General features: G+C 40.8%; 2 protein-coding genes across 2 annotated transcripts in view; one reads left to right on the top strand and one right to left on the bottom strand.

Annotated features, from left to right (window-relative positions):
• TMEM67 (transmembrane protein 67) overlaps positions 1-17,877 on the bottom strand; it is a 39,829-nt gene extending 21,952 nt beyond the window's left edge. Inside the window, exons 1-14 of the mRNA XM_015409824.1 lie at positions 17,874-17,877; positions 16,639-16,971; positions 14,748-14,836; positions 14,192-14,285; positions 11,813-11,912; positions 10,290-10,359; positions 10,121-10,195; positions 9,181-9,243; positions 7,448-7,602; positions 7,016-7,124; positions 5,693-5,779; positions 3,707-3,772; positions 1,921-2,080; positions 1,217-1,340 (exon numbers count right to left, since the gene is read on the bottom strand). Coding sequence (XP_015265310.1) covers positions 1,217-1,340; positions 1,921-2,080; positions 3,707-3,772; positions 5,693-5,779; positions 7,016-7,124; positions 7,448-7,602; positions 9,181-9,243; positions 10,121-10,195; positions 10,290-10,359; positions 11,813-11,912; positions 14,192-14,285; positions 14,748-14,836; positions 16,639-16,971; positions 17,874-17,877 — 1,529 coding nt within the window. The remainder of the gene's footprint in view (positions 1-1,216; positions 1,341-1,920; positions 2,081-3,706; positions 3,773-5,692; positions 5,780-7,015; positions 7,125-7,447; positions 7,603-9,180; positions 9,244-10,120; positions 10,196-10,289; positions 10,360-11,812; positions 11,913-14,191; positions 14,286-14,747; positions 14,837-16,638; positions 16,972-17,873) is intronic.
• A 2,644-nt stretch (positions 17,878-20,521) lies between these two features.
• RBM12B (RNA binding motif protein 12B) lies at positions 20,522-24,373 on the top strand. The gene is made up of 2 exons (XM_015409835.1): positions 20,522-20,897; positions 21,509-24,373. Exon 2 carries the CDS (start codon positions 21,537-21,539, stop codon positions 23,880-23,882), a length of 2,346 nt encoding a protein of 781 aa, XP_015265321.1. The 5' UTR covers positions 20,522-20,897; positions 21,509-21,536; the 3' UTR covers positions 23,883-24,373.
• The last annotated feature ends 709 nt before the right edge of the window (positions 24,374-25,082 follow it).

Below are 25,082 nucleotides of genomic sequence, written 5' to 3' on the forward strand. Positions count from 1 at the left end.
GGATGGCGCTAGCTCTTCAGCTTGGAAACAGAGATGAGCACCGCCCCCTAGAGTTGCATTCAACTAGCTCTTGAGCAAGGGAAACCTTTACCTTTATTTCTCTCTTAGCAATTAACTATACCTAGAGATAGCCATCATTTCTCCCATATTATGTACAAGGAAGATAGATTCAGATGGGTAGCCGTGTTGGTTTGAAGCAACAGAACGATGTTTGAGTCCAGTGTTACCTTTAAGACCAACAAAGTTTTGTTCTGGGTATCAGCTTTCGTGTGCATGCACACTTCCTCAAATACCTGAAGAACTCTGCATGCAGACGAAAGCTTATACCCAGAATAAAACTTTGATGGTCTTAAAAGCACTAGTCTCAAACTTTGTTATGTACAAGGAAGGTCACAGTTGTGTGGGCAATTTGCTCTGACCCAGATAAATAACTGAGAGACCTTTGTACAAGCTAGTAAAGGTAAAGGTTTCCCTTGTTCAAAAGCCAGTCGAATCCAAGGGCGATTTCTCACTAAAGCTGCCTTGCAGCGCAGCCGAAGTGGTACCTATTTATCTACTTGCAATTTCTTGCTTTTGAACTGCTAGGTTGGCAGGAGCTGGGACCAGAAACGGGAGCTCACTCTGTCATGTGGCACTCGGGTCTCAAACAAAGCTACCAATAGCTAATTTGTGTTAAGTCAACAAAAATACATATAGTGGTATAGGAATAAGGGTGATCTTTTGTAGCAGTGTATAATTTTCCACAGCCATTAGTTTAAGGATAATCTCAGGTAGTTTTCAATCGTCAATGTGGAAAAAAACCAGTCCTCTCACCAAATGCTGAGATACTTTGACACTGTCAACAGAATCTAAAGCTACTGGCTTTACTTTCAATCCTCTGTGTATCATGGAAACAACAGCCACAATGTTAATTTCAGGTAAGGAGATCATTTCATGCAAGAGAAACAAAATTGTGTCTAAAATTCACTACAAATATGTGTGTTTTAAGCTCACTATTTAGGACAGGCTTAAAGCATGTTTAACTCTAATGTAAGAATCCAGAAGTAAACTGGATGTCTGATGTCCTGCCTTTTATCTCTTGGCAATTAGGCACGCCTAAGGTTAGCGAATGTTTCTCCCATGTTTTTTTAAAAGAATGGTCACAGTTAACTGTGGGCAATTTACTCCAGATTTCTGGATTCTTACATTTGTATGAATTACTTTCATGCAGACTCACCTTATTGTTATTTCACTAGCAATTCGAATTACTTTTGGCTGGTTTCCCAAGTCATTTTCACGCCCACTTAAAGTATCCACCAAAAACATTCGACGTGTTAAGAACCAACTATTCATATTACTGCCTTTGGGGGGAAAAAGTGTGGAAGTACAAGTTTTATTTATTTATTCATCTAATTTGTATCCCCCCCTCCCCACCAAGGCAGGCTCAGGGCGGCTCACATAAAATATAAAACAGTTAAAACAGAAATTAGATAAAAACAGACCAATACAATTATAAATATTATAAGACATAAAATACGAAGTGCTAGTTTATGTCAGATAGTGGGCTTAGCAGCATCCTCAGGCACAGGACCTCCGTCTTTGTCGGATTCAATTTCAGTCGACTCAGTTTAAGCCAACCAGCCACAGCTTTCAACACCAGATCCAGATCTTCCGGGTAAGAGCCAGACTGGCCGCCCAACAACAGATAAGAGCTGGGTGTCATCCGCATATTGGTGACACCCCGGCCCATGCCTCCGGGCAATCTGGGCAAGAGGGCGCATATAGATGTTAAATAACATCGGGGAAAGTTAAAATAAATCCTTTCATATAGACTATTAGAAGCAGACCCAAAAATAAGGAGATGCATATATTTTTTTCCAACTGGAGATACAGACCCTACAATAGTTCAAGGAAAATATGAGAGCAACACAATATTCTCACCTCGGTTTACAAACATTTCATTATACTGAAGATTTAAGTTTAAAACTGGCACTGCCCAAAGGTACGGCTGTCCATCTTCTTCATCAATATATTCAAGAAACACGTCATAAAACACTGGATCTGAATAGTCCTTTAAAATTCTTGAAACCGAAATTGTGCACTGTATAAAAAAACAAAAAATCAAGTAAAAATGAAACTGAATACAAAATGCCACTTGAATATTTCAATAACCCTTGTTAAATACTTGGAGGTTACAAATTCTTTTCTTGAAATTGACAATAAGTGTTTTCCTTTCAAAACACTGAAAGGCAACTAAGCTGTTTTAATTTCAAAAGTGGGTGTAACGAGGAGGGAGGGGGAGTGCCCCCCTGTGGCGTCCTCTTATTTGGGAGGACTGGTTTTCACTTTATATGTGTTCTTTGCTTTTGTAAACTGGGTAGTTTCTGCTGCCACCAGGAATTTAAGGAATTCCAAACTTTCTCTCCTTTGCTGCTGGTAATGTGACCCAGAGTCTGTAACTGTTTGGGAATAAGGGACTTGTAAATATGTCTGGCAAATGTATCACACACACAGTCCTTTGTTTTAACACTCAGATCCAGCACTAAAGGAATCTCTCTTTCCTATAGGCAGCCACACAAGCTAAGCTCTTAGTAATTTTGACTTCCTTCCAGCTCTTTAGAGTCTCACTTTTGAAGACATATACACTGCACTCTTTAAGATCCCACACAGAACTAACAGAACACTCACTGACTGAACTCACTAACTGAACAATTCCAACTGATTTTTCTAACAGACTTTTCTATATCTGACTGACTGACACCCACACAGGAGCCCCCAGAACCACTCGTCCCCCACTCTGTCATCCTCCAATCACACCCCACTTGTCTCTCTCAATCACTCTACTCTGCATTCACTGCACTGCAACCAAACATTTAAAGAGACACACACTCCCCAAAACAAGGAATCATTACACCCCCTGACAAGCCCTCTCATAGGAGGAGGAAAGGCTGAGTTCCTTTCTGCCTAGTTTTCGGTCCCAGAAATGAGAGGCAGCCCCATTTGGTCTTCTTTTTCAGGAGAAGTTGGCCTTTCTGAAGAATAAATTGGAAGTATGCAATAGTAAATAGTTAACTAAAGAATGTCCAATGTTACATAAATATGTGTATTGTAACTAATATGACTATGGAATGAAGAATTTAGGAAACTAAATGGAATTACATGTAACGGGTGGTACAAGACAATATGATTTCAGAATAGGAAGTAATCCTTGTTTAGTAATTAGGTAAAATTGGAGTTAATGGATAAGCCGGATAATACTTTCTATTAATAAAGGGGTGAATAATATAATAGACTGTAGGAAAATTAAGATTAATATTTTGTATTATTGTTCTCTGTAGAAATTAATAAACTATGCATTAAAAACACTGAAAGAATAAGATGTGAAATTATGTTAAGTGTTTTAAGACATCTGAAAATATGTGTTTCTTGTTTTAAAAACTACATACCTTCAAAACTTGTGTTACACTGTTCTGTGATTTTATCTCCCTCCATTAGAGGTATACCTATCTCACTTCACATAGCCAGCAGAGCATGGAAAATAATTTCACATAGGCGAGGCTGGTACTCAGCTTAAATACTGCTGTATTCCCTTTCTCTCTATTAGAAATGTATTTTGGATGTATCTAACATGTAGATATCTGCTTTTTTCAGATTTCTCTGATCCCAGTCCTATCACATTGCTCTTTTGATGTCTCATCTTACATTTGATATTTAAAGTTATGCTTACTTTTTGTTGATAAGTTGTCCCAAAAATGTAAGCAGCATTCAGTTTCATCAGTGTGTCAGGACAAAGCTGCATTAAATAAAGAATGACACATTTGGAATTTAGAATAAAAAATCCTTGCATCATTTTTAACAAGTTATGAATTATTTTTAAAAATGAGTACAGAATAAAAATTATAGTAGTTGTACTCTGAAAATAAATTGATTGATGTAAGTAAATGAACAAAGCAAAGAATCAAATCATCAAAACAAAATGATCAAGACTTGAGTTCTGCCTGTGGCTCTAATATACTCTCTAAGCCCCATACCAACAAGGACTGACCATTCACTTCAGTGTCATGGAAAACTCATATATTCACAGAAAATCTCCTAGGCTGCTGTTTGCCTGTGACATGGAATCTTGTTAACAGGCATGTTTGCATGCTCCCTGTCTCATCTCTTCATGCGCAGAGCATGACTGAAGATTTCCTTTTTTGAGAATCTTCAGTCTAACTGCAATTTGTCATCTCATTTGAATGCAGGCACCTACTTACAGGCCCAGGTCTCCTCTGTAGCATGTAGTGCCTTTCATCATCTTCAACTGATATGCCAGCTATTCCTCAAAAAGTGTGATCTGGCCATGGTGACCCATGCTCTAATTACATCCAGGTTAGATCACTATAATGAGCTTTATATGTGGGGCTGCCCTTGAAAAAAGTCTAGAAACTTCAGCTTGCCCAAAATGCAGCAGCCAGGCTACTGTCGGGGGCAGGGCACAGGGATGGCATCACCGTGGTGCTGAAAAGATCTGCACTGGGTGCCCATTTGTTTCTGGCCCTGGCAAACAGATCTTTTTCAGTAGTAGTACTTTGTTTCTATAATGTCCTTCCCCTTGAAGCTTGCCTGGGGGCTATATTGCTCTCTTTTAAGCACCAGGCCAAAAAAAACACATTTGTTCACCCAGACTTTTAATTAAAGGGTTGATTTTTTAATAAATTTTTAATCTGGAAACTCAATTTAACCAGTCAGGGGTCTGTTTGTAAAGTCTATGTTTTTATGTTGGGCTGGGTTTTTAATGCTAGATTTTAATTAATAAATTTTAATGGTTTGTTGTTCTGTAAGATGCCTTGGGCAAGTTCATGGAGAGATGAGACAAACTTTTTCTAAATAAAATAAATACTTACATAGGGAAGATGAAGAATTTTAATTGGGCTAAACTGAACACACACTTTCCAAAGTGAATGGATATACAGAATTAAAAGTGATAGTTACGTAGTAGTGGACACCCAGAAAATAAAAACCAACATAATTGATACACTGCCACAGACCTGTTTTCAAGCATCCATTACTAAATATTGCCTTCACTTATCACCATACTGCCCCCCCGATTACATAAAGAACAGAGTTCATAAAGAACAGAGTGTACAACTATATGTATCTCCCAAGGCAAAACAAGAAACTTGGACACTATATAAGTTTAGAACAAAAGGAATGGGATTACACCCAGAAAATAAAAACCAACATAATTCATACACTGCCATAGACCTGTTTTCAAGCATCCAGCTGAATCTCCATTACTAAATATTGCCTTCACTGATCACCATACTGCCCCCCGCCCCCGATTACATAAAGAAAAGAGTTCAGGAAATTAATATATATATCCCAAGGCAAAACAAGAAACTTGGACACTATATAAGTTTAGAACAAAAGGAATGGGATTGCAAGGGGCAAGTGGACTGATTTGACTTCGGTGAAAGATAAGGCTTTAAAGAGGGAAAGGAATTGTCTGGAGAAAGGAGAAGACCACCTGAAAGCACTGAAAGGGACAAAAGAACTAAAGTTGAGTTGTCCATAATTGGTGCTTTGAAAAGGGGTTTTTTTGAGACACAAAAGGTAACATTTCCAAAATTAATGCTAAGGTGCTAAGTTTGTCCCGTTCTTCATTCACCATATTAACCTATATATAAATTAGACAAATTGCTTGCATGTTGCATTACAGACAAAAGCTTACCTGTAAAACACCACCTTCTAGATACTGCCATTTAAGAAAATTTCCCCCTGCATCATAAGAAGCTGCAACAAATTTCAATTTTATGTTCTGTCAACAAAAGATTAAAGCACTTTAAAGAACTGGAACCTTTATATCTTACACTCAGTGCTCCCCTTCAGTTTTGTAAAACAGACTTACGAAAGCGTAATGAAGAATAAAGAACAGATTATGCCATTTAGTGTTTATTTATATCACACACAAAAAGCATCATGAAGATGTGCAAATGTAAGTGTGCTATTAACACTGTGGCTGGGAATGATAACCACATTTTAACACAAAGTTTATCAATTAAATCGAAGTAAAATCCTGTTTAACTGAGCAGGACCCCATGTGGATTGCAAGGTGACTGCTGCCATAAAAGTGAAACACAGGAAGTTGCCCTTGTACTGAGTCAGGCCATGGGCTCCAAGAGCTCAGTACTGTCTTCACTGACTGCCAATGGCCCTCCAGGGTCTCAGGCAGAGAAAAGTCTTTCCCAGCATCTGCTAGCTAACAACCTTTAACTGGAGACAGCAGGAATAACATGCCAAGTGAAAGTATCAAAGTCCATTAGTCTTTTGGTTAAGGTCTAGAAATTATCTGGCACCTTACATCACACCTACAAAAAATGAAGACGTGTGTATAATCTTCCTGTCTGTAAGTCCTGCTTTTCTTCTCCTGATAGTTACTTGTAGGGGTGCTATGATGCCGTGATAAGTTTTAGAGAAATTCGACAACAGTGTGTTCATCTTGGCTGAGAAAGTGGCTGAGGATGCTATGTCAAAAGAGGGCCAAGCAGCTGCCATGTGCTAGTACAACATTTTATAAGAACATGTATGTTTCAAAATACTAACAGAAACTGAACCTGAAAACATATAACATTGGTCATCACATCTCTGACACCCATAAAGCCTTCCAAATATAGTTCAAGAAAGTTTCCCATTTTACTACTTTAATCATATTCGAACAATATAACACTTTGTATTACAATAAATTACATGGCTCCCAGAGAAAACAATAAAGGTATTAAAATGTTTGAGCTAGACTCATCCCCAGTGCAATTTCATCAACAGAATCACACTAATAACTGCCCTGACCTGGATAGCGCAGGCAAGCCTGATCTTGTCAGATCTCAGGAGCTAAGCCACCTCTCTGAAACATCTAAACCCCACTAGGGGTTGCCAGAAGTCGTCATGACTTCCAGGCGTGCTAGCACATACACACTCACACAAATACCCACCAAAAAATCATGCTAATAAGCTTGGAGCCAAAGAAAGTTTTTAATTTGTATTTCACAGATCCTACCTTATTTGTTCCTTTAAAAGTAAAACTAGAAGGAAACTCAGCTGTGTCAAGAACCTGCGATGCTAATCCTGGCTGGTCACCATAGTAAAGCCATGGAAGGTTCTGTCTCCTGTGAAAAGCAAGATAACGTTTACTGCAGCCGACATTCCTGTGATTAGTTTACATAAGGTAGGAATCTAGGAAATTTTTATCCCACCCTTTCTCGAAGGATCTCAGAGCAATGTACACTGTTCTTACTTCCCCATTTTACCTCTGCAGCTGTCCTGTACTGTAGATTAGAGTGAGAGTGTACAACTTGCCCAGGGTTACCTAGCAAATTCCCCAGCAGTGTGAGGATATGAACCTACGTCTCCCATATCCTACTTTGACATGGTAATCGCAACATGTTATTAGGATTTGCAAGTCAAAAGAATATAGAGTGAGACCACATACCAAAAGGATATTGAATGAACAGTCCCGAGTCCAGCAGTATTTGCAAAGACATACTGAAAAAGGCCACATGCATCAGTGCTGGCAGAGCTCAAGCAATTCATGTTCATTACACACATATTTCCAAGTGCTTGGCAAGATGTTATGTTGGCATACAGCTGCCAGGAAACAAGCCAAAGACAATTATTTATCAGAAGACCATTAAAGTATTTAAAAATGGAATACATGTGCAATTTTAGAAATCTATTTTCAGCACTCTTTTTTTTGGTCTATTTTGTCACTATAGTCATTCACTTAGTGAACATGTGCCTGGCACATTAATGACCATATATTACATTTTACTTCTGACTTGTTTTAGATGACTTAGAAGTAACATTGGAAAATAAAAATTCCTAATCTTTAGTGTTAAATATAATTTCATGTTCAAATTTGTAAGAGATTCAAGTTATTTTTCTAAATAACATGAAACAACAAAGGCATGATCCAGCCAAATATAAGAATTTTAGAGTCCTAGTAACTTGAATTGGGGAAATTTAAGCAATTGCCCCAAACATGCACCTCTCTAACCACTTATTTCTGCCCTCTCCAGGTTACACCTACTGTAATCAATAGAATTATTGACATGTATGTTAGCATCAGGATTTAAGAACACTGACTCTCAAATGTTGCATAAATTATGAATGGGAGTTTCTTCCCAGTAAGTATCTTTGTGATGTGAAGCTGAGTAAGTTGTCAGGCACATTTACTTTACACATATTCCATCACATGGCTACATTCAGATCAGTGGCAGGTTAAAATACATGCACAAAACACGAAGCCTGAAACATGGGGCTACATTTTCCACATGAACCCATTTAGATTGTTATCAGTGCCATTTAAGCAGAGGTGCAGCCTTCTAAATCCACTGAAAACAATGGGTTTAGGATGGCAACTGAACAAAAGGCCCTGCTCAGTATTCTGGCAGTGTTGATTATGTGGGACTAAGATGACAGGTGGTGGTTAAAATGACCTTGCATACCAGGGTATTTGGGTAAACCAGTTTTTGAGTTTAGCTGATGATGTTAATTAGAGTCACTCCTTAATTAAGAACACTCCTAATAGACCTTCTTTGATTCCTGTCGACTTCATCTTGAATATTTTAATTTTGTTCAGTTCATCACTCAGTATTGCTTAACTGTACCAAGATGGGTAGGCACGTTTAGTTTGTCTATAGCAATAGAAAAGAGCAAGATATCTGAAGAAGTGAACAGTGACTCACAAAAGCTCATACCCTGCCATTAATTTTGTTACTCTTTAAGGTGCTACTGGACTCTTGCTCTTTTTAAAATCGTTTAATATTAGATTGTTGGCTGTTTGTAAGCAAAAAAGCAAGGTAGAAATCTCTTTAAGGAACTACATATGCCATGATGAATCCATGTACTGCAACCTCTGGTTGCTGCTTCTCCACTGCAAAACAATGTGTGATTTGCAGCAGTGAAAGTAGCAGATACAGGAAGGATCCTTATCCCTTTCTTCCCGCTCCCACTTCACACTGCTTTGCAGAGTTGCAGAGAAACTGTAGTTGGCATTTTGGTACTCAGTGTCCGGCCTCGGACTCAATAAAACTACTGTAGTTGGCATTTTGGTACTCAGTGTGCCAATGAAATGTTCCGGCCTCGGACTCAATAAAATTCAAAAATTATAGGTCCATTTATTAGTTATCCAATTTCAAGAGGAAACGCTTATACCAAACTTACCAAGCAAGCAGCTGCTGATGCCTGCAGGTTTTTCAGAAACCATGCTGATATCAAGGTAATGCCCTGTAAATAAGAACAAAAGCCTAACTGCAATTAATCTATCCTAATGTTTGCCATTGTCCACATCTGCATAGCGCCCCTGGTATTCCTTGAAGGTACTCCTTGGAGGTCTCCCATCCAAATACTAACTGGGGCTAACACTGCTTACCTTCTGAGATCTGATGAGATCGGGCTAGCCAGGTCAGATTCATCATTATATCTCCTTTAAAGAACAGTGGCAACTGCACTGCCTGTCTTTTTGTCCTTTATGACTAGGAACAAATTCAACCTGTGCTGCATCAGCTGCACTGGCTTCCAGTGGAGTACTGGGTCGGGTTCAAGGTTTTGGTACTGACCTTCAAGGCCTTGAGAGGTCTGGGTCCCACATATCTGCAGGACCAACTCCTCTGGTATGACCCCCAAAGAGCCTTATGCTCTGCTGAGAATAACTTACTGGTGATCCCTAGCCCAAAAGACATCCAGCTGTCCTCAACCAGAGCCAGGCTCTTTTCAGCCCTGGCTCCCACCTGGTGGAACTCTCTGCCAAATAACATCTGCACCCTGAGGGACCTGGTGCAGTTCTGCAGGGCTTGCAAGGCAGAGATGTTCCGCCAGGCTTTTGGTTGAGGACAGCAATGGGTACCATCCTATTTCCCCTCCCCCATCCTGCTTTTTCTTCTCCATCTATTTGTGAGATAGTAATTTGTAAATTGTTTTTAGCGCTATCTGAAAATCTTTTTAGCTCTGTTAATTCTTTGGATTTTAAATTGTATAGATTTTCTGTTGTTAACCGCCCTGAGAAAGGCGGTTTATAAATCAACCTTCTAACCAACTAAATAAATAAACATCTTCTGAAGAACACTTGTGATGAGGCATATTAAGGGCTTGAGAAAAAACTTACAAGCTTTCCAAAACGTACAGTTGTGATTCCCTTTGGAGGAAGATTTCCAGTGGCACTAAAACATAAACCTCCTGTCTGAAAAGATAAAATTAATAATAAATATTTGAAGCAAAAAGACCTACTTTTAAAGATATACCATTTATCTTCTATGCTATTGTATTGTACTTACTGAAATATTTGGTTCAGAACAATGGCATGACCTGCTTACACTGATAAACGTTGGTTCACATCTGATGCACCTACAAATGACAAGATAAACATGAATAATATAAAGAAACCACTGCAGAAGGTTAATTATGGGATTTGAACCAAAGTCAAACAACCTTTAGAACAGGTTATAATGGCCACTAATGCCAATTTCCTATTTAAATGTATTATAAACAATGCATTGGCATTCATGGTTAGTCTAGATACTGCACCAGCATAAATCAGTGCTGCTACATCAGTACTAAATGCCATACACAGAAGGACACTGATTAACTCTTCATTGCTTTTGCAAACTTAAAAAAGTTAAAAACAACAACAAAAGCAACATAAGACAGAGAAAACCTAGCTAAACTAGATAGGAATTTCCAAGGACATCTGAATCACTTTAAAGCAGGATTCCAAATGTTTATAATAGAATTGTCTCTCACAGGCAACACAGCAGAACAGACCTGCAATGCACAAAGTACTCTATTTTTTATGCTAGCAATGCTTATCTAATGATAGGGATGACAGGGCATGACACAGAAGACATGAGGAAGCTACCAAAAACAGTATTCCAACATAAGGTTTTATAATATAAGATTAAAACAAACTGTAGCAAGATAAGGGTTTTTGATAATTCCCACATCCAAACTTTCATTAATCAAAACTGGATCAAGCTTTAGGAAAAATTATACTATGTAGCTATTCAATACAATCTCCCATCTTCCTTCATCAGCAGTAACTCATGAAATTTATTAAACATAGAACAGCCATCTTATTATTATTCAAAATATAGACATATAAACTAAGTTTTGCACTTCAGTTCCAAGGTTTTTAATTATTATTATAATTATTGATTGGATTTATACCCTGCCCTTCACTTGGAGTCTCAGAGTGGCTTACAAACTCCTTTCCTTTCCCCTCCCCACAACAGACACCCTGTGAGGTAGGTGGAGCTGAGAGAGCTCTTTCAAGAACAGCTCTGACAGAACTATGGCTCACCCAAGGTCATCCAGCAGCTGCATGTGGAGGAGTAGGGAATCAAACCCGGTTCTCCCAGACTACAGTCCATGAACTTAACCACTACTCCAAACTAGCTCAATGCCACTTACAATTTTGTCATAGTCCTTACCAATAAAATATTTCTTACTAGATAATGGTCTTCAGAAAACCAAATCATGATTTAGATGCAATAACAAACTATGATTTCCTGCAAAAGTATAAATGATTGATTTCCAACAGCAGACCATTCAGGTGCTATAAAACTCTCCACTGTTTTTGTTACAACAAAGAAATATATCTACTCCTCCAGAATTTATTTTTGGGCCATTTCCTCTTCTTCTTTGTATTAAGTAAGAGATGTGAACAAGATGCAGTTTAACAAGGATAAGTGCCGAGTTCTAAATCTGCCCCCTTCCAACTCTGTGATTCTATGATTTGTCAATCATGTTTCCAATCCCAACGCTGTACAAAGTACCAGTTCATAACAACAAGACTACTTACATGTTACCTAGCACATTTGATGCCGCAAACGATGTCTCTGTTCCTTCACACTGAACACATGATGCAGCATCCAATAATGCACCATTAATGGCTCTTTCCACTAAATATAAAAAAATTGTGGATATGAACAGTAATATAACATGCAATACCTCTTAGGCCACGTGAACATCTGGAATTTAGCAAAAACGTTTTACACATTTATTTTGCATTGCCTAAAACTCATACATCACAATTTGGAAAGCTTAGCTGGGATCCATGAGATTACTCATGTTATTCTGTATGCACATTTATTTATTTATTTATTATTTATATTTATACCCCGCCCTCCCCGGAGGCTCAGGGCGGCTAACAACATATAATTCATAACACAGTAAAACAGTAAAACAATACAAAATATTAAAATTACATCATAATTTATAACCTATCTAAAACAAATCTAGCTAAAACCAAGATGGCGGTCCTCTAAGCGTCCCAGTCTTGCCCATAATGCAAAAGAAAGTATTTAGGGCTTTGGCAATCCATGCCCATATCCAGATGTTCTCCCGGGCGTCGATGGTATACTGATGCATTGGTGGTCTAGTGGTGGCGGCGCCGAAAACGCCCTATTCTTGGTCATGGTTAATTTGATGGACCGGGGGCCGGTACCTCCAATAGGTTCCGGCTCCCCGACCGTAGTGCCCTTGGGGGAACATGTGGGGTAAGGCGGTCCCTTAGGTAGGCTGGTCCCTGGCCATATAGGGCTTTAAAGGTGATAACCAGCACTTTGAAGCGAACCCGGTACGCTATTGGCAACCAGTGCAGCGCTTTCAGCACAGGCTGGATGTGATCTCGTCTAGGAAGATCCATCAGCAGCCTGGCTGCAGCATTCTGCACTAGTTGCAGCTTCCGAATTTGCGACAAAGGCAGCCCCATGTAGAGAGCGTTGCAGTAGTCTAACCTTGAGGTGACCGTCGCGTGGATCACCGTGGCCAAGTCAGTCCGGACGAGGAAGGGAACCAACTGCCTTGCCAGCCGAAGATGGTAAAATGCCGACTTGGCAGTGGCCGCTACCTGGGCCTCCATCGTTAGTGAGGAGTCCAGGAGCACCCCCAAACTCCTAACCTCCGACGCTGGCACCAAAGGCGTCCCATCGAAGGCCGGGAGAGGAAGCCCCAACCCCAAACCGATCCGACTCAGCCCCAGGACCTCCGTCTTTGCCGGGTTTAATTTCAGCCGACTCAGCCTGAGCCACCCAGCCACAGCCTGTAACGCCCTATGCAAGTCATCTGGAGTGGAGTCCGACTGGCCGCCCAACATCAGATATAGCTGGGTGTCATCAGCATATTGATGGCAACCCAGCCCACAACTCCGGGCAATCTGGGCAAGGGGGCACATATAGATGTTAAACAGCATCGGGGATAGCACTGCCCCCTGAGGAACGCCACATTGGGATGTTCTAGGCTTGCCTTTCCTTTCATAGCCTTTGATCAACAGCAAATGCCACTTCTTAAAGACTGGAGACCCTCTGGATTGATATTCCATGTGGCATGAAGGGGTGCACTCGGAAAATTGTTTGCTTTCCCCAAACACTCATGAAAACACTTTGTGCACATTCACAGGTCTCTCTGAAACCCAACTGTTATCCTGCCAATTCAATGCAAATAGGCCTCACTAATGGGCACCAGCAATCAGGTCACAGAATAATTGCCATATGCAGGGGCTATAGCTCAGAGACAGAGCAATCCTTTGCATACAGGAAGTTCAAGGTTAAAACCCAGCCATTTCCTTAAAAAAAAGTCAGCTAGCAAGCTCTGCCAAGATCCTGATGAGTTTCTGTCAGCTATAGCATTTATTATTTACTTCTTTTATACCCCACTTTTTGCCCAGGTGGAGACCCAAAGCCACTTGCATCATTTTCCTTCTTCTGGTCTATTTTATCCTTGCAATGACCCTGCCAGTGCCCAGCCCAAGGACACTCAGCAAGTTTCCATGGGAGAATGCAGACTTGAACCTGGGTCTCCCAAATCCCAGTTCAACATTCTAACCACACTGATTAGTAAACACAGAGACCAATAGTCAGACTTAGTAAGGCAGCTCAAGATATTAATTTGCTCAATTTGTTCTTGTGACCATTCCATTATTGACTTTTTGAGCATGATGAAACATTTTGGCTGAAACAGAATGGTTGTAGAGACAAGTTACTCCAAGTACAGCTGAGTATCTCTACTCCAACACAGCATGCTATGTAGTATTGGTAAAGCAGAGACAAAACAAGGGCACCAGAAAATTAGTATGATTTTTGTTGCATTTAGTACATGTGAAAAGACAGGAAATCTTTGATATGGCTTTCTCTGTTAGGAAAATCAGATATCAAGAAGAACAACTGCATAAAGTTCTTACCTAAAATCTCATTAGCAGCACATTTACATTTTCCTTCAGCAGTTACACCTTTAGGGCAAGCAATGCAGTTCCATCCATCTTGAGTGACTCCACTCTAAATAAAAGATTAAAATATTTTAAATCTCACTGCACTTCATGGCACCTTAAACCCAGCTCTTTGTTGGCTTTATTCTTACTTCCAATATAAAAATAACAGCCCAAGGAGAATCCACTTATTTCACCTTAAGAAATGAGCTCTTATCTGCAAAAGCTTTTGCTGAAAAAAAGTCTAATGATGTTACTTTGTACAGTGATACAAGACTCCTCTATATTTTTGCTGGAACAGTTAACATGGTTACTGCTCTGGAAGAAGTGCGCAGTGACTCACAAAAGCTCATAACCTGCCACAAATTTTGTTAGTCTTTAAGGCACTACTGGACTTAGTCTTTAAGGTACTACTGGTACTTGCTCTTTTCTACTGCTACAGACAGACTAGTACAGCTATCCATCTTGATTTATATAGAAAAGTTTTCCATTGTATACAATAAAAGCTTGCTTACTGCAAGCACAATATTACCTTATTTTCTGGACATTTTTCACAGGTAATGGAAGTGCCACCATTATCAGAAACCAACTTGAATCCTGGTAGACAGGAACATGAAGTACCTGAAAGTATGCAAAAATTGTTGTCTCAACTGCTACAAACTATAACTAAAATATTAAACTTATAAGTAATTTATTAATACAGTGCATGATTTTAGAAACAACATATTTCTGAGATTAAAAATTGATTTATGCCACAACCAGTGTTCCCTCTAAACTGAGTTAGTGTGAGCTAGCTCACAGTTTTTTAGCCTCTGGCTCAAACATTTTTGTCTTAGCTCAGGAAGGATGGCTCCAAAGCAAACTGAATTATGCAGTAGCCAAATCGCTCGCTCCCAACTTTAATGCCAGTAGCTCACAAAGTAGAATTTTTGCTCACAAGACTCCACAGTTTAGCGGGAGCATTGGTCACAACCTTAACTATGCATACACGAAAATGATCTCTGCTGAAACTAATAGAACATCTCTATATAATAATAACAACAAAGATATGCCATAAGTTATACTCGATAGCAGGGTCTCGGTTAATTACTCTCAGCATCCCACAGTTAAGAAGGGTACATCTGCCCATCAATGTCTGATTCTAGTATATTTCCTTCACTGACGCCCCCCCAACTAAATCCAAACAAATGGTGACCGTATAAACTAAGCTTGTTATTCCAGCTTGGTCCTTGCATGTGTTAAACACCTTTATTATGCTGTATGCTTATTTGCTGCTCACCTTCTACCTATATGTATGGACTGGCAACTTCCATTTCAATGTATATGAAGAAATGTGCAGTCACACAAAAGCTTAGACCTTGAATAAAATTTTGTTGGTCTTAAAGGTGGCACTGAACTCAAACTTTGTTCTGCTGCCTCAGACCAACATGGCAACCCATACGAATCTATAAAAATGATCATCATTATAATGAGAAAGCTGAGTGTGCATATATACGTTTGTGAGAGTCCCTTGGACTTCAAGGAGATCAAATCAGTCAACCCTAAAAGAAATCAACCCTGACAGTTCCCTGGAAGGCCAGATACTGAAGCTGAATCTCAAATATTTTGACAACCAAATGAGGAGCACTCACTGGAGAAGACCCTGATGCTGGGAAAGATTGAAAGTAAAAGAAGAAGGGGACGGCAAAGGATGAGATGGTTAGACAGTGTTATAGATGCAACGAACATGAAATTAAGCAAACTCCGGAAAACAACAGAAGCCAGGAGGGCCTGGCGTGATGTGGTTCATGGGGTCGCGAAGAGTTGGACTCAACTGTGTGACTGAACAACAGGTATATACACACAGCCATCATTTTGTCTTTAAGTGATGCCATCACTTTAGAAGATCATTACATACAACCCTTGTCTGTATGTATAAATGCATGGAGGTATAACCTAAAAACAAACTATGCTCACCCCATAACGTTTTCCCCCAATGCAAATTTAATCAGTAGACTAGCAGCAGGAGTTTTTAGTCAATCACCTATTACTGTTATGTACAAAAAAAAAACAAAAAACCCCATCCTAGAAGCAAAGGAAAGCAGTTTTGGCTTTAGGTGACACATCATCTTAAAACACCAGTACACATGCGTGTGATCCTCAGAGCACCTGGAACATAAAATCTGTCCTTTATATATAAGTAAGGAGAGCATCGTGAATTGCAGAGAATGTGAAGTGAGGCTGCACTGCTGTATAACCTCGCTCAGGTACTAAACCGTTTTTCTTTCAAACTCTCGCCTGTCTCTCATACAAAATGACTGACTAACATGTTTGTTCCTTGCGAACTATTAAAAGAAACCGGCTGTCAGGGCCTCCCGAACCTGTCCCATGAGTGGCACTGAAGGGGGCGACCCTAAACAAGACCGCCGCCGAGACCGCCTCACCCTGCGCGCTCTTCCTCTGGGATGATCCGCACTGGCCGCAAGCCAGGCTGGCGATGTCGAAGTACTGGGTCCCGTCACAACTCTGGGGCTCACGGAACAGCAGGGAGGAACTCTGGGCGTCCGAAAACCTCACGCGGAAGGCTACCCCGAGGACCACCATGCCTAGCAGACGCCTCGCCGTCGCCATGGTTACGATGGCCACCGCGCCACCCACCCTCAGCAGGGCGCAGCGGTTTGCCCGCTTTATAGGCGGGACTAAAACTCTCACCGACGGGGAGCCGGAGGGACTAAAAAAACCTCTAGGAGAGCCGTCTTTGTTTTTGCTCGATCGCACTCAGGGGAAACAGGAGGAGGTAGCAGCAGCAAAGGTTCGTTTACATCCTCTTTTTATAAGCCCATCCTCTTAAGTTATTAGCTAGACCACTCCAGGTCAGGGCAGAAATCATAGGGCCGTATAAAAATATTGAAACAAAGCGGATACCACAGCCTATGCTGCTTTACTCGGAAGTCTCACAGTGTTCTGCGGAATTTATTCCCAAATAAGTGTGCGCAGCCTTATTAAGATTATTAAGGTGCCACACCAGGCCCAAATGACCCGTAAACATTCTGATATTTTCCTCCAAGAAAATGATCAATTAAGAACATACACACGCACAAAAAAAATCAAAACCACACGTTATCACTTCGGTCCTATACAAAGGGTGGAAGGAAAGAAATGCAAGCGGAAAGCCCGCGTCAACTTTCCACACGGCCAACCACTACAACAAAACACCCATTCTTTTCAGTAAAGCGGAACCATTCGTTGAGTTTTTCACGCACGCGTAGTCACTACCGGAAGATATGTCACACACGCAAAAAAACAACAACAACAAGGCCGTGCAGAGATTATTGGTGAAGGCTTGGGCGGTCGGCAGCGCGCGCATGCGTGTCACGAGTGGGTGACAAGCCCGAGCAGAGATTATTGGTGAAGGCTTGGGCGGTCGGCAGCGCGCGCATGCGTGTCACAAGTGGGTGACGGGTGGAAACGTCACTGCGGGCCAACGCGCGCGCTCTCTCTCGGTCGTCGAGGTGGCCTGGAAAGGGGATTGCTGCGCGGCTGCCATTTTGTTGCTTGCGGAAGGGCTTTTCCCCGTGGAGTGGTGCCGGCGGGAAGGAGAGCCGCTCTGCCACCGTCGTGCGCGGAGGGGAGAGGCTGTGGAGCTTGGCCTGTCGGAGCCGTAGCGCTTCGGACAAACGCATTGTTCGTTCCTCTGACGGCAGTCGCGGAGCCAAGGGTTTCTCCGGACTCCTCTCGGTTGCGGGCCTGGTTAGTAGAACAGGATCGTGCGTGTGTCGTTGTGAAAGCTGGTTGGCCTTCCGCCTGGGCAAATCCGATCCTGTGCACGCTTACTAGGAAGGAAGTTTCACTTAGTGCGGTGGGGACTCACTCCCGAGTAAGCGTGCGGAGGATTGTCGTCTGCCGCGTTCTCCTCTGGAGTCGCCCCTTCTTCGTTGTGATCCGTGGAGGGAGGGGGCCATGGCTGGGCGAGAACCAGCGACACTCCCTTCCGACTACCACCGACTTGTGGCACCACCCCCTATATAGGGGGTGGTGGTTGTGGCCGATCGGGAAGTCGGCCTGAGGCCAGTTGGTGGCTACAAAACGGAAAGCAGCAGCACATAAGCCCCCCCCATTTGCGGAAGGCATGCTAAGTAAATGTAGCCACATTGAGGCGATTTGGGATGTGTGTATTGGTGCGTGCAAAATGACGACTTGTGGAAGGAGGGGGACAACGAACCCCCTCGCTGAGGCTAGAAATTCGCTAACATGGATCATTTTAGTTTTCTGCTCTTCTGGAAGAAACTCATTCCTGTTCCCCAAGTAACAGAGTTCATTGTTCAGTTGGTTGGTTAATGGTAATTTCTTGGAGCACGCTGGATCTTCCGGAAGCTGTTTTCCCTAGGAGTGTATTGGATTATGCAGGATCTGTCATGTGAAAACGACAACGGATTTAAGGAAACACAAGCATCATCCAGAGCTGCATATATAAAATCTTTCTTGATGTCTCCCTTACAACTGCTGTGTGACATTACTCTCAACAAATATTCTCAAGCAGTAAGCTAACAGCACTTGATGCACCTGTCTGCGTTGCTCAGGAGAGTGGTTTGGAGGAAGCGGTTTTGTTGTCAGGCGTGTATTATGGCAGGATATTACAGAGTTCTACTGTGATCTCCTTTGTAGAGGGGGATATAAATGTATCTTGATGGACAGTGGTGCTGTGGGAAGAAATAGAGGTGGCACTTACAAGTTAACATGAATGCATTTTACTTAGTGAGAGTTACTGAGGAAATGCATTCAGGATTTGTTAAATGTAAGTAATCATAGCTGCAGATATGGTACCTCTTGCATTCAAGTTATTTTCAGAGTTTAAACACAGTGATATGGTTTAGTGTGTGGAATTCTTTTTTGTTTTGTAGAATTTTAGATCTTGCATAGGTCACCTGGAGGCTGTTCTGTTGCTTGAACTGATCATTGTGTTGGGGTGTACTAGCTTTTCTGTTGACCCAAGAGTGAGGAGAGATGCTTTTTGACACCCCGAAAGTGACACACTGGCAATGGTGCTTCTTGATTGGACAAAAAGCTATGTATACTGGGACTTCATTGAGGAGGGGAGTTGGGCAAAATTGCCCCTCTGGCACTCATGGAAAGTTTGTAGGAATCAAGCTTGTAAGATTTTATCCTGTCTTCCATGGAATTCAAGGTGGAGTTCATAGGGCTCCAAAGTGGTCTTCCATCCAGTCATGAAGAGATCCAGATCTGCTTCAGTTCCACGAGGTTCTGCATCATGTGCCTTTTCACCATGCCATGGGATCTGACTTTTCACATCATCTTCTTTGGGGTTTTGATAAAAATAAATACAAGTCTTGCCTATAGAGCTTATTAAGAATTCTGCCTAGGTTAATTGTTGTTAATGTAGTATTTTATTTGATACTGATTTTTGTGTACTTTTTTGCAATTCTTCTTTGCTGGATATGGATTTTTTAAAGTTTGGTGGTCAGAAAGTCTTTGCATTGGTTTATTATATGTATGTGTGTGAGAGAGTGAGAATTGTTCCTGCTGTATTTGAATCTTTTTGTGCATGGGGATATTGGCTAATTCTGTTGCTGTCAGTGGGGATTATGGATTTCAGAGGATAAGAAAGCAAGCTATAAAAAAAGCGAACCAGATTTGTCAGACTGTGAGAGAATTAATTCTCTGTGCAGAGTTTTAATGCCATTTTGGGGTGCTTATATGTGGTTGAAGGATCCCCCCCTTCAAGAATACAGTTGTTTAACTTCACAGTCCTTGGTCTTTTTTGTGTGCTGGAGACAAGGCACAGACCACTTGGATTCTAGTTGTTTGGTGGAACACATGTTCCACTTAAAAGATTTTGCTGGTGAAATATTAGACCAAGACTGCAATCCTGTGCATGCTTATTTGGGAGTAAGCTCTGTTGAAAGTGAGATTTTCTAGTATTCATGCATAGGATTGGATTGTGGATTTCTGCAATTTCCTGTCTTTGACCAATCAGGGAGTCATTTGGCAACTGTCATGCATATTTTTCAGGGTTTTTAAACTTTGTGATGCATTTAGGTCCTAGAGGATGGAAAGTTTTGGATTTTTGTGTGTGTTTCTAGTGGGATAACAAGCACTAGTAGGTAAACTGGAAAGAGCCTAATCTGTGTATTTTACTAGAATATCAGCATTGGGGATTTTAAAAAAACAGTTGCTGAACTATTATCTTCAGACATTTGATGGAAAATTCAACTGAAGTGAAAATCTTGCCAACTATTTTGAAAGCGTAAGGATTTTAGAAGAACTGGACATCTATTTTTATTTGGGACGTCATCTTTCAAGGATTACCAGTGCTGAGTGGGCTGTTCAATTTTCAGCTCTGTGTGGACCTATTGAAGACTACTCTTGGCATATTTCTGTCATTTACTGAAGTCATTTGTAATATTTGGATGTTTTAAAAAATGGATATACCAGCCAGCATGCTCTTCAGTTGACATTTTTCTTCTTTTTGTATATCCCTTGGAATGGGGATGCAACTTAGTTCAAGACCACCCACCAACATTTCTCTTTTCACTCGTTATTGTTGTTCATGGTTATTGAAATACCCTAGTAATGTGGCACAATATGTAAACCAAACTGTTTGTTAGCCATTAATTATGTTTCATTTTCTTTCCACAGTTAAATTGATTTCTCAGACTTTTATCAGGCCTACCAAGTGAAACAGGTAAGCTTCTAGAGCTTCACATTTGATATTGTTCTAGCTGATGGCCTTTTGTCACGTGTTTTTGCTGGGTGGAAGATACACAGTTGGATATCTTAATCATAGGCAATCGTAACAGAGTTGAAGAATGGCTGAATTTGGTTCATTATTCTGTTGGTAGATCATGATGTCTGAAAATCCAATGGAAATTCCATGTTGGTTTTGGTAAATTTATGAGATTTTTTCTTGGTCATGAGTATTTCTAGGCTTTTTGATATTGGGTGGCAAGAATGCAAGGCCAGAGTTGTCCTGTGTTTTAATCTCTATATGGACGTTCTGACAAGCTATAACATATGATAGAAATGTTTTTAAATACCTTATCGCAGATAGTCGATATTACTGTTTGGGAATGGTGACGTAACAGTGTAAAATTTCAGATGGAATCATTACTTGTTCTAAGTTTCAGTGTAAAAAATAGGTGCCTTGTGATTATGTACACAGGAGGGCTTTTTAAAACAAATTGCTTACTTTGATCAAGGTTAGGATATCTCTTTGGAGAGGTACATCTTGAGGTATAGCTCTTATATTTGCAGGGTACTAAAGGTTTGCTATCATGTATACCTTTCTGTCCACAGGTGATTATTGCTGTGAGTTGAGCTCAGAATGGCAGTAGTCATCCGTTTACAGGGGCTTCCTGTTGTTGCGGGTTCTGCAGATATTCGCCGTTTCTTCTCAGGATTGGAAATTCCTGATGGAGGTGTACATATCATTGGAGGAGAAAAAGGGGAAGCCTTTATTATCTTTGCAACAGATGAAGATGCACGACAAGGAATGAGCTTTTCAGGAGGATTTGTCAAGGATTCACGTATTGAGCTTTTCCTCAGCAGCAAGACTGAAATGCAGCATATAATAGACGTTAGTCGAAACAGATCTGATCACGGTGGGAGAGAGACAGGAACTGGGTCTAGATGGGCAGGTTCTAGTAATTCAGGAGCTGGGAACCTTTCAAACCTAGTTGCAGCGATTAAAAAAGGAATTGGAAAATCCAGCTATGGTTCCCTGGATCACGTGGAGGATGACTTTCATTCCAGTGGTTCTCATAACAGTGATACAGAGGTTTCAAAATCAATTTCTAATCAGTCCAAGAAAGAGTCATTTAACTCGGAAAATGTGTACGTGTTTCTTCGTGGGTTGCCTTACACAGCATCAGAAGATGATGTCCTTAATTTCTTCTCAGAATTGCAAGTGGAGGGAGTGATCCTGTTACAAAATGAGAATGATCTACCAAGTGGTGATTGTGTGGTAAAATTTGCTACACCAAATGATGCCGTGAAAGCACTGCAACGTAATCGGGAGTATATGGGTTTAAGATATATAGAAGTACGTCCCTCTAATAAAGGAACATGGTTTAAGTACAGTAGAAGTGGAGATGAGCAAATGGATAATTCTTTCAAAAGCTTTGCTCAGTTAAATGAGGAAAGTTCTCCAAGCAGAGAATATTCAAGAAGAGAATCAAATTACATGCCTGCAAGACAACAGTCACATTCAAGGACTCCTCCAAGGAGACATGTAGCACGCTCCCGTTCACCGTCTGCTCCAAGGAGATATTTGGCACACTCTCATTCAACGTCTCCTTCAAGGAGATATTTGGCACACTCTCGTTCACCGTCTGCTCCAAGGAGATATTTGGCACGCTCTCGTTCACCGTCTGCTCCAAGGAGATATTTGGCACGCTCTCGTTCACCGTCTGCTCCAAGGAGATATTTGGCACGCTCTCATTCAACATCTCCTTCAAGGAGAGCTGTGGTGCATTCCCGTTCAGGCTCTCTTCAGAGGACAGCTGCGGCACGCTCCCGTTCACCTCTCTCCCATTCCACCCTGCCTCATTCATCAAACAGTACGGAGTTTTATATACATATAAAAAATCTGTCACCTGCTGTTGAGAAAAGAGATTTGAGAGTATTCTTCAGAGAGCTAGATATAACTAACCGTGACATTACACTTTTAAAGTCAGATAGTAACTATGAAAAAAAAAGGGAAGCGTTTGTGCTGTTCAGATCATTCAGCGAATATCAGACTGCACTGAAGTATCACAAGGAGAATCTTTTTGGTCAAGCAGTTCTCATTTTCCCCACTTCTAAAAAATCAATTTTGCAAATCATTGAACCTTCAGGAAGTAAAAGATCATCAGAAAGGCATCACCATGCAAAGGAAAAAAGGGATGGATATGCTGGCCAAAAGACTTGCGTATATGTAAGGAACTTTCCATTCGATGTGACAAATGTTGAAGTTCAGAAGTTCTTTGCAGGATTTAATATTGATAACAGTGACATACATTTGCTTTATGATGACAAAGGAATTGGATTGGGAGAAGCACTGGTCAAATTCAGATCTGAAGATCAAGCCCGGAAAGCCGAGAGTTTAAATCGTCGACGGTTTTTGGGAACAGAAGTACTACTAAGGTGTATACCTGAGGAGCAAATGCAGGAATTTGGAATTCACATCTCATCAATGTCTAGTGAAAAAATGCAGGCTCACCCCCATGCACATGCCAGAAGTGAACATTTTTATGCAGGTGGTTCTCAAGGGCCAGCAGCGCAGGGAAACCTAAAGCATCCGTCTGATTATAGATGTTCTGATGACTTCCTGTGCTCACCTGATCGTTTTAGAGGTCCTCCATCTTTTCCAGATTTCCACAGTGAAGGTAATCCTGGAGGTTTCCCTGAGGGGCACTTTATGCCCGACTCTAATTTCCGTGGTGGTTCTGATCGCGTCACACTGATCAAAATGAAGAATATACCATTTCGAGCGACTCCTAATGAAATTCTGGATTTCTTCCATGGCTATAAGATCATACCAGAATCACTTTCTATTCATCACAATGATTATGGATTGCCTTCTGGAGAAGCTACCCTTGCTCTGGTGAATTATGATGAGGCCATGGCAGCTGTTAATGAATTGAACGACCGGCCATTTGGCCACCGCAAAGTTAGGCTAACCTTAGCATAGATGAAAATGTGCTGAAGAAGAAAATAAAATACAGTTACAGTATTACGTTAGAGCCAGACTTGCATTTTTATTACTGAGAAATGGGGGGCAAAACCCCTTAAAATGTTTGTAAATAATTTTACATCTAGTTTAAATTTTATATTTTCCTCCCTGAACTTTAGGGGAGTTTTGGACAGCATTCGATCATTTCAATAGTTCTAACACACTGACTTGCCAAGTGTGTATCTATGTGTATGGCTGTATATATTTTACAGCATATTTAAATATGCTGTTTTGCTAATCTGCATTTTCCGAGCCATTAGTCAGCAAGCTTTAAGTCCCCGCTCTAAATACTACGAACATGCTAGTTGTATGAGTTTAAGTCCCGCTCTAAAACTACAAACATGCTAGTTGTATGAGTTTATCTTCTCGCCCATTGTTACATTCAACGGCAAGTTAAATTCTAAGTGTTTTGGTAATGTCTCCTCCACAGTTCTTTAAAAATAAATTACATTAATTGAAATATATGGTTGGTTATTTGTATATCTGATGGATCATTGCAAACTTTTGAAATTGAAAAATCATTGCCAGTATGTACCTGTATGGTTGGTGAGGTACTTGCTGGGGCAAAATAAAATACATTAGCTTGGATTCTAAGCACGTGTGGAGTCATGTTTGAGAGGTAGGCAATTTCCCTGCCTCCCCCTCCAGCACACCATGTTGCCTGAAACTGTGCTTCTTTGGGTCAATGCACCACCAGAAACAGTGTGTGCGGGGTCTACAGTGGGAAGGAGGAATCTGCAAAGATTGCCCCTCCCTCCACCACAAACAGAAATAATCATTCTGTTAGCAGAACTGTTGTTATGAAAATGGAATTGCTGATTAGGATCCATGTGATACTACTTAAAGATAAGAGGGCACTGAAAATGACTTTTCTTTCCCACTAAAGGAATGGCTTGCTCAGAACCAGGAAGATCTTAATAAGTTATTTCTAAGTGACAAGGTATTTTGATTCTGGAAGAGAAGCAGTGTTAATTGATATTGGTCAAAAGGACCAAGATAGGTGCTTTCATGTCTGTTCAAGTAACAGTGGCTAGGAATGGTTAACTTTTTGATTCTTTAACAAATGAATGGAGTGTTTTATAAGGAGCTTCCTAGAAATTCAGCCTTCCACTGATTTGGGGGGAGGTGAGCCTCTTCATTATGCTCCTTAAATAGTGA

The sequence above is a fragment of the Gekko japonicus genome, unplaced genomic scaffold (genome assembly GCF_001447785.1).
Source record: "Gekko japonicus isolate JY-2015 unplaced genomic scaffold, Gekko_japonicus_V1.1 scaffold47, whole genome shotgun sequence".
Taxonomy (NCBI): Eukaryota; Metazoa; Chordata; class Lepidosauria; order Squamata; family Gekkonidae; genus Gekko; species Gekko japonicus.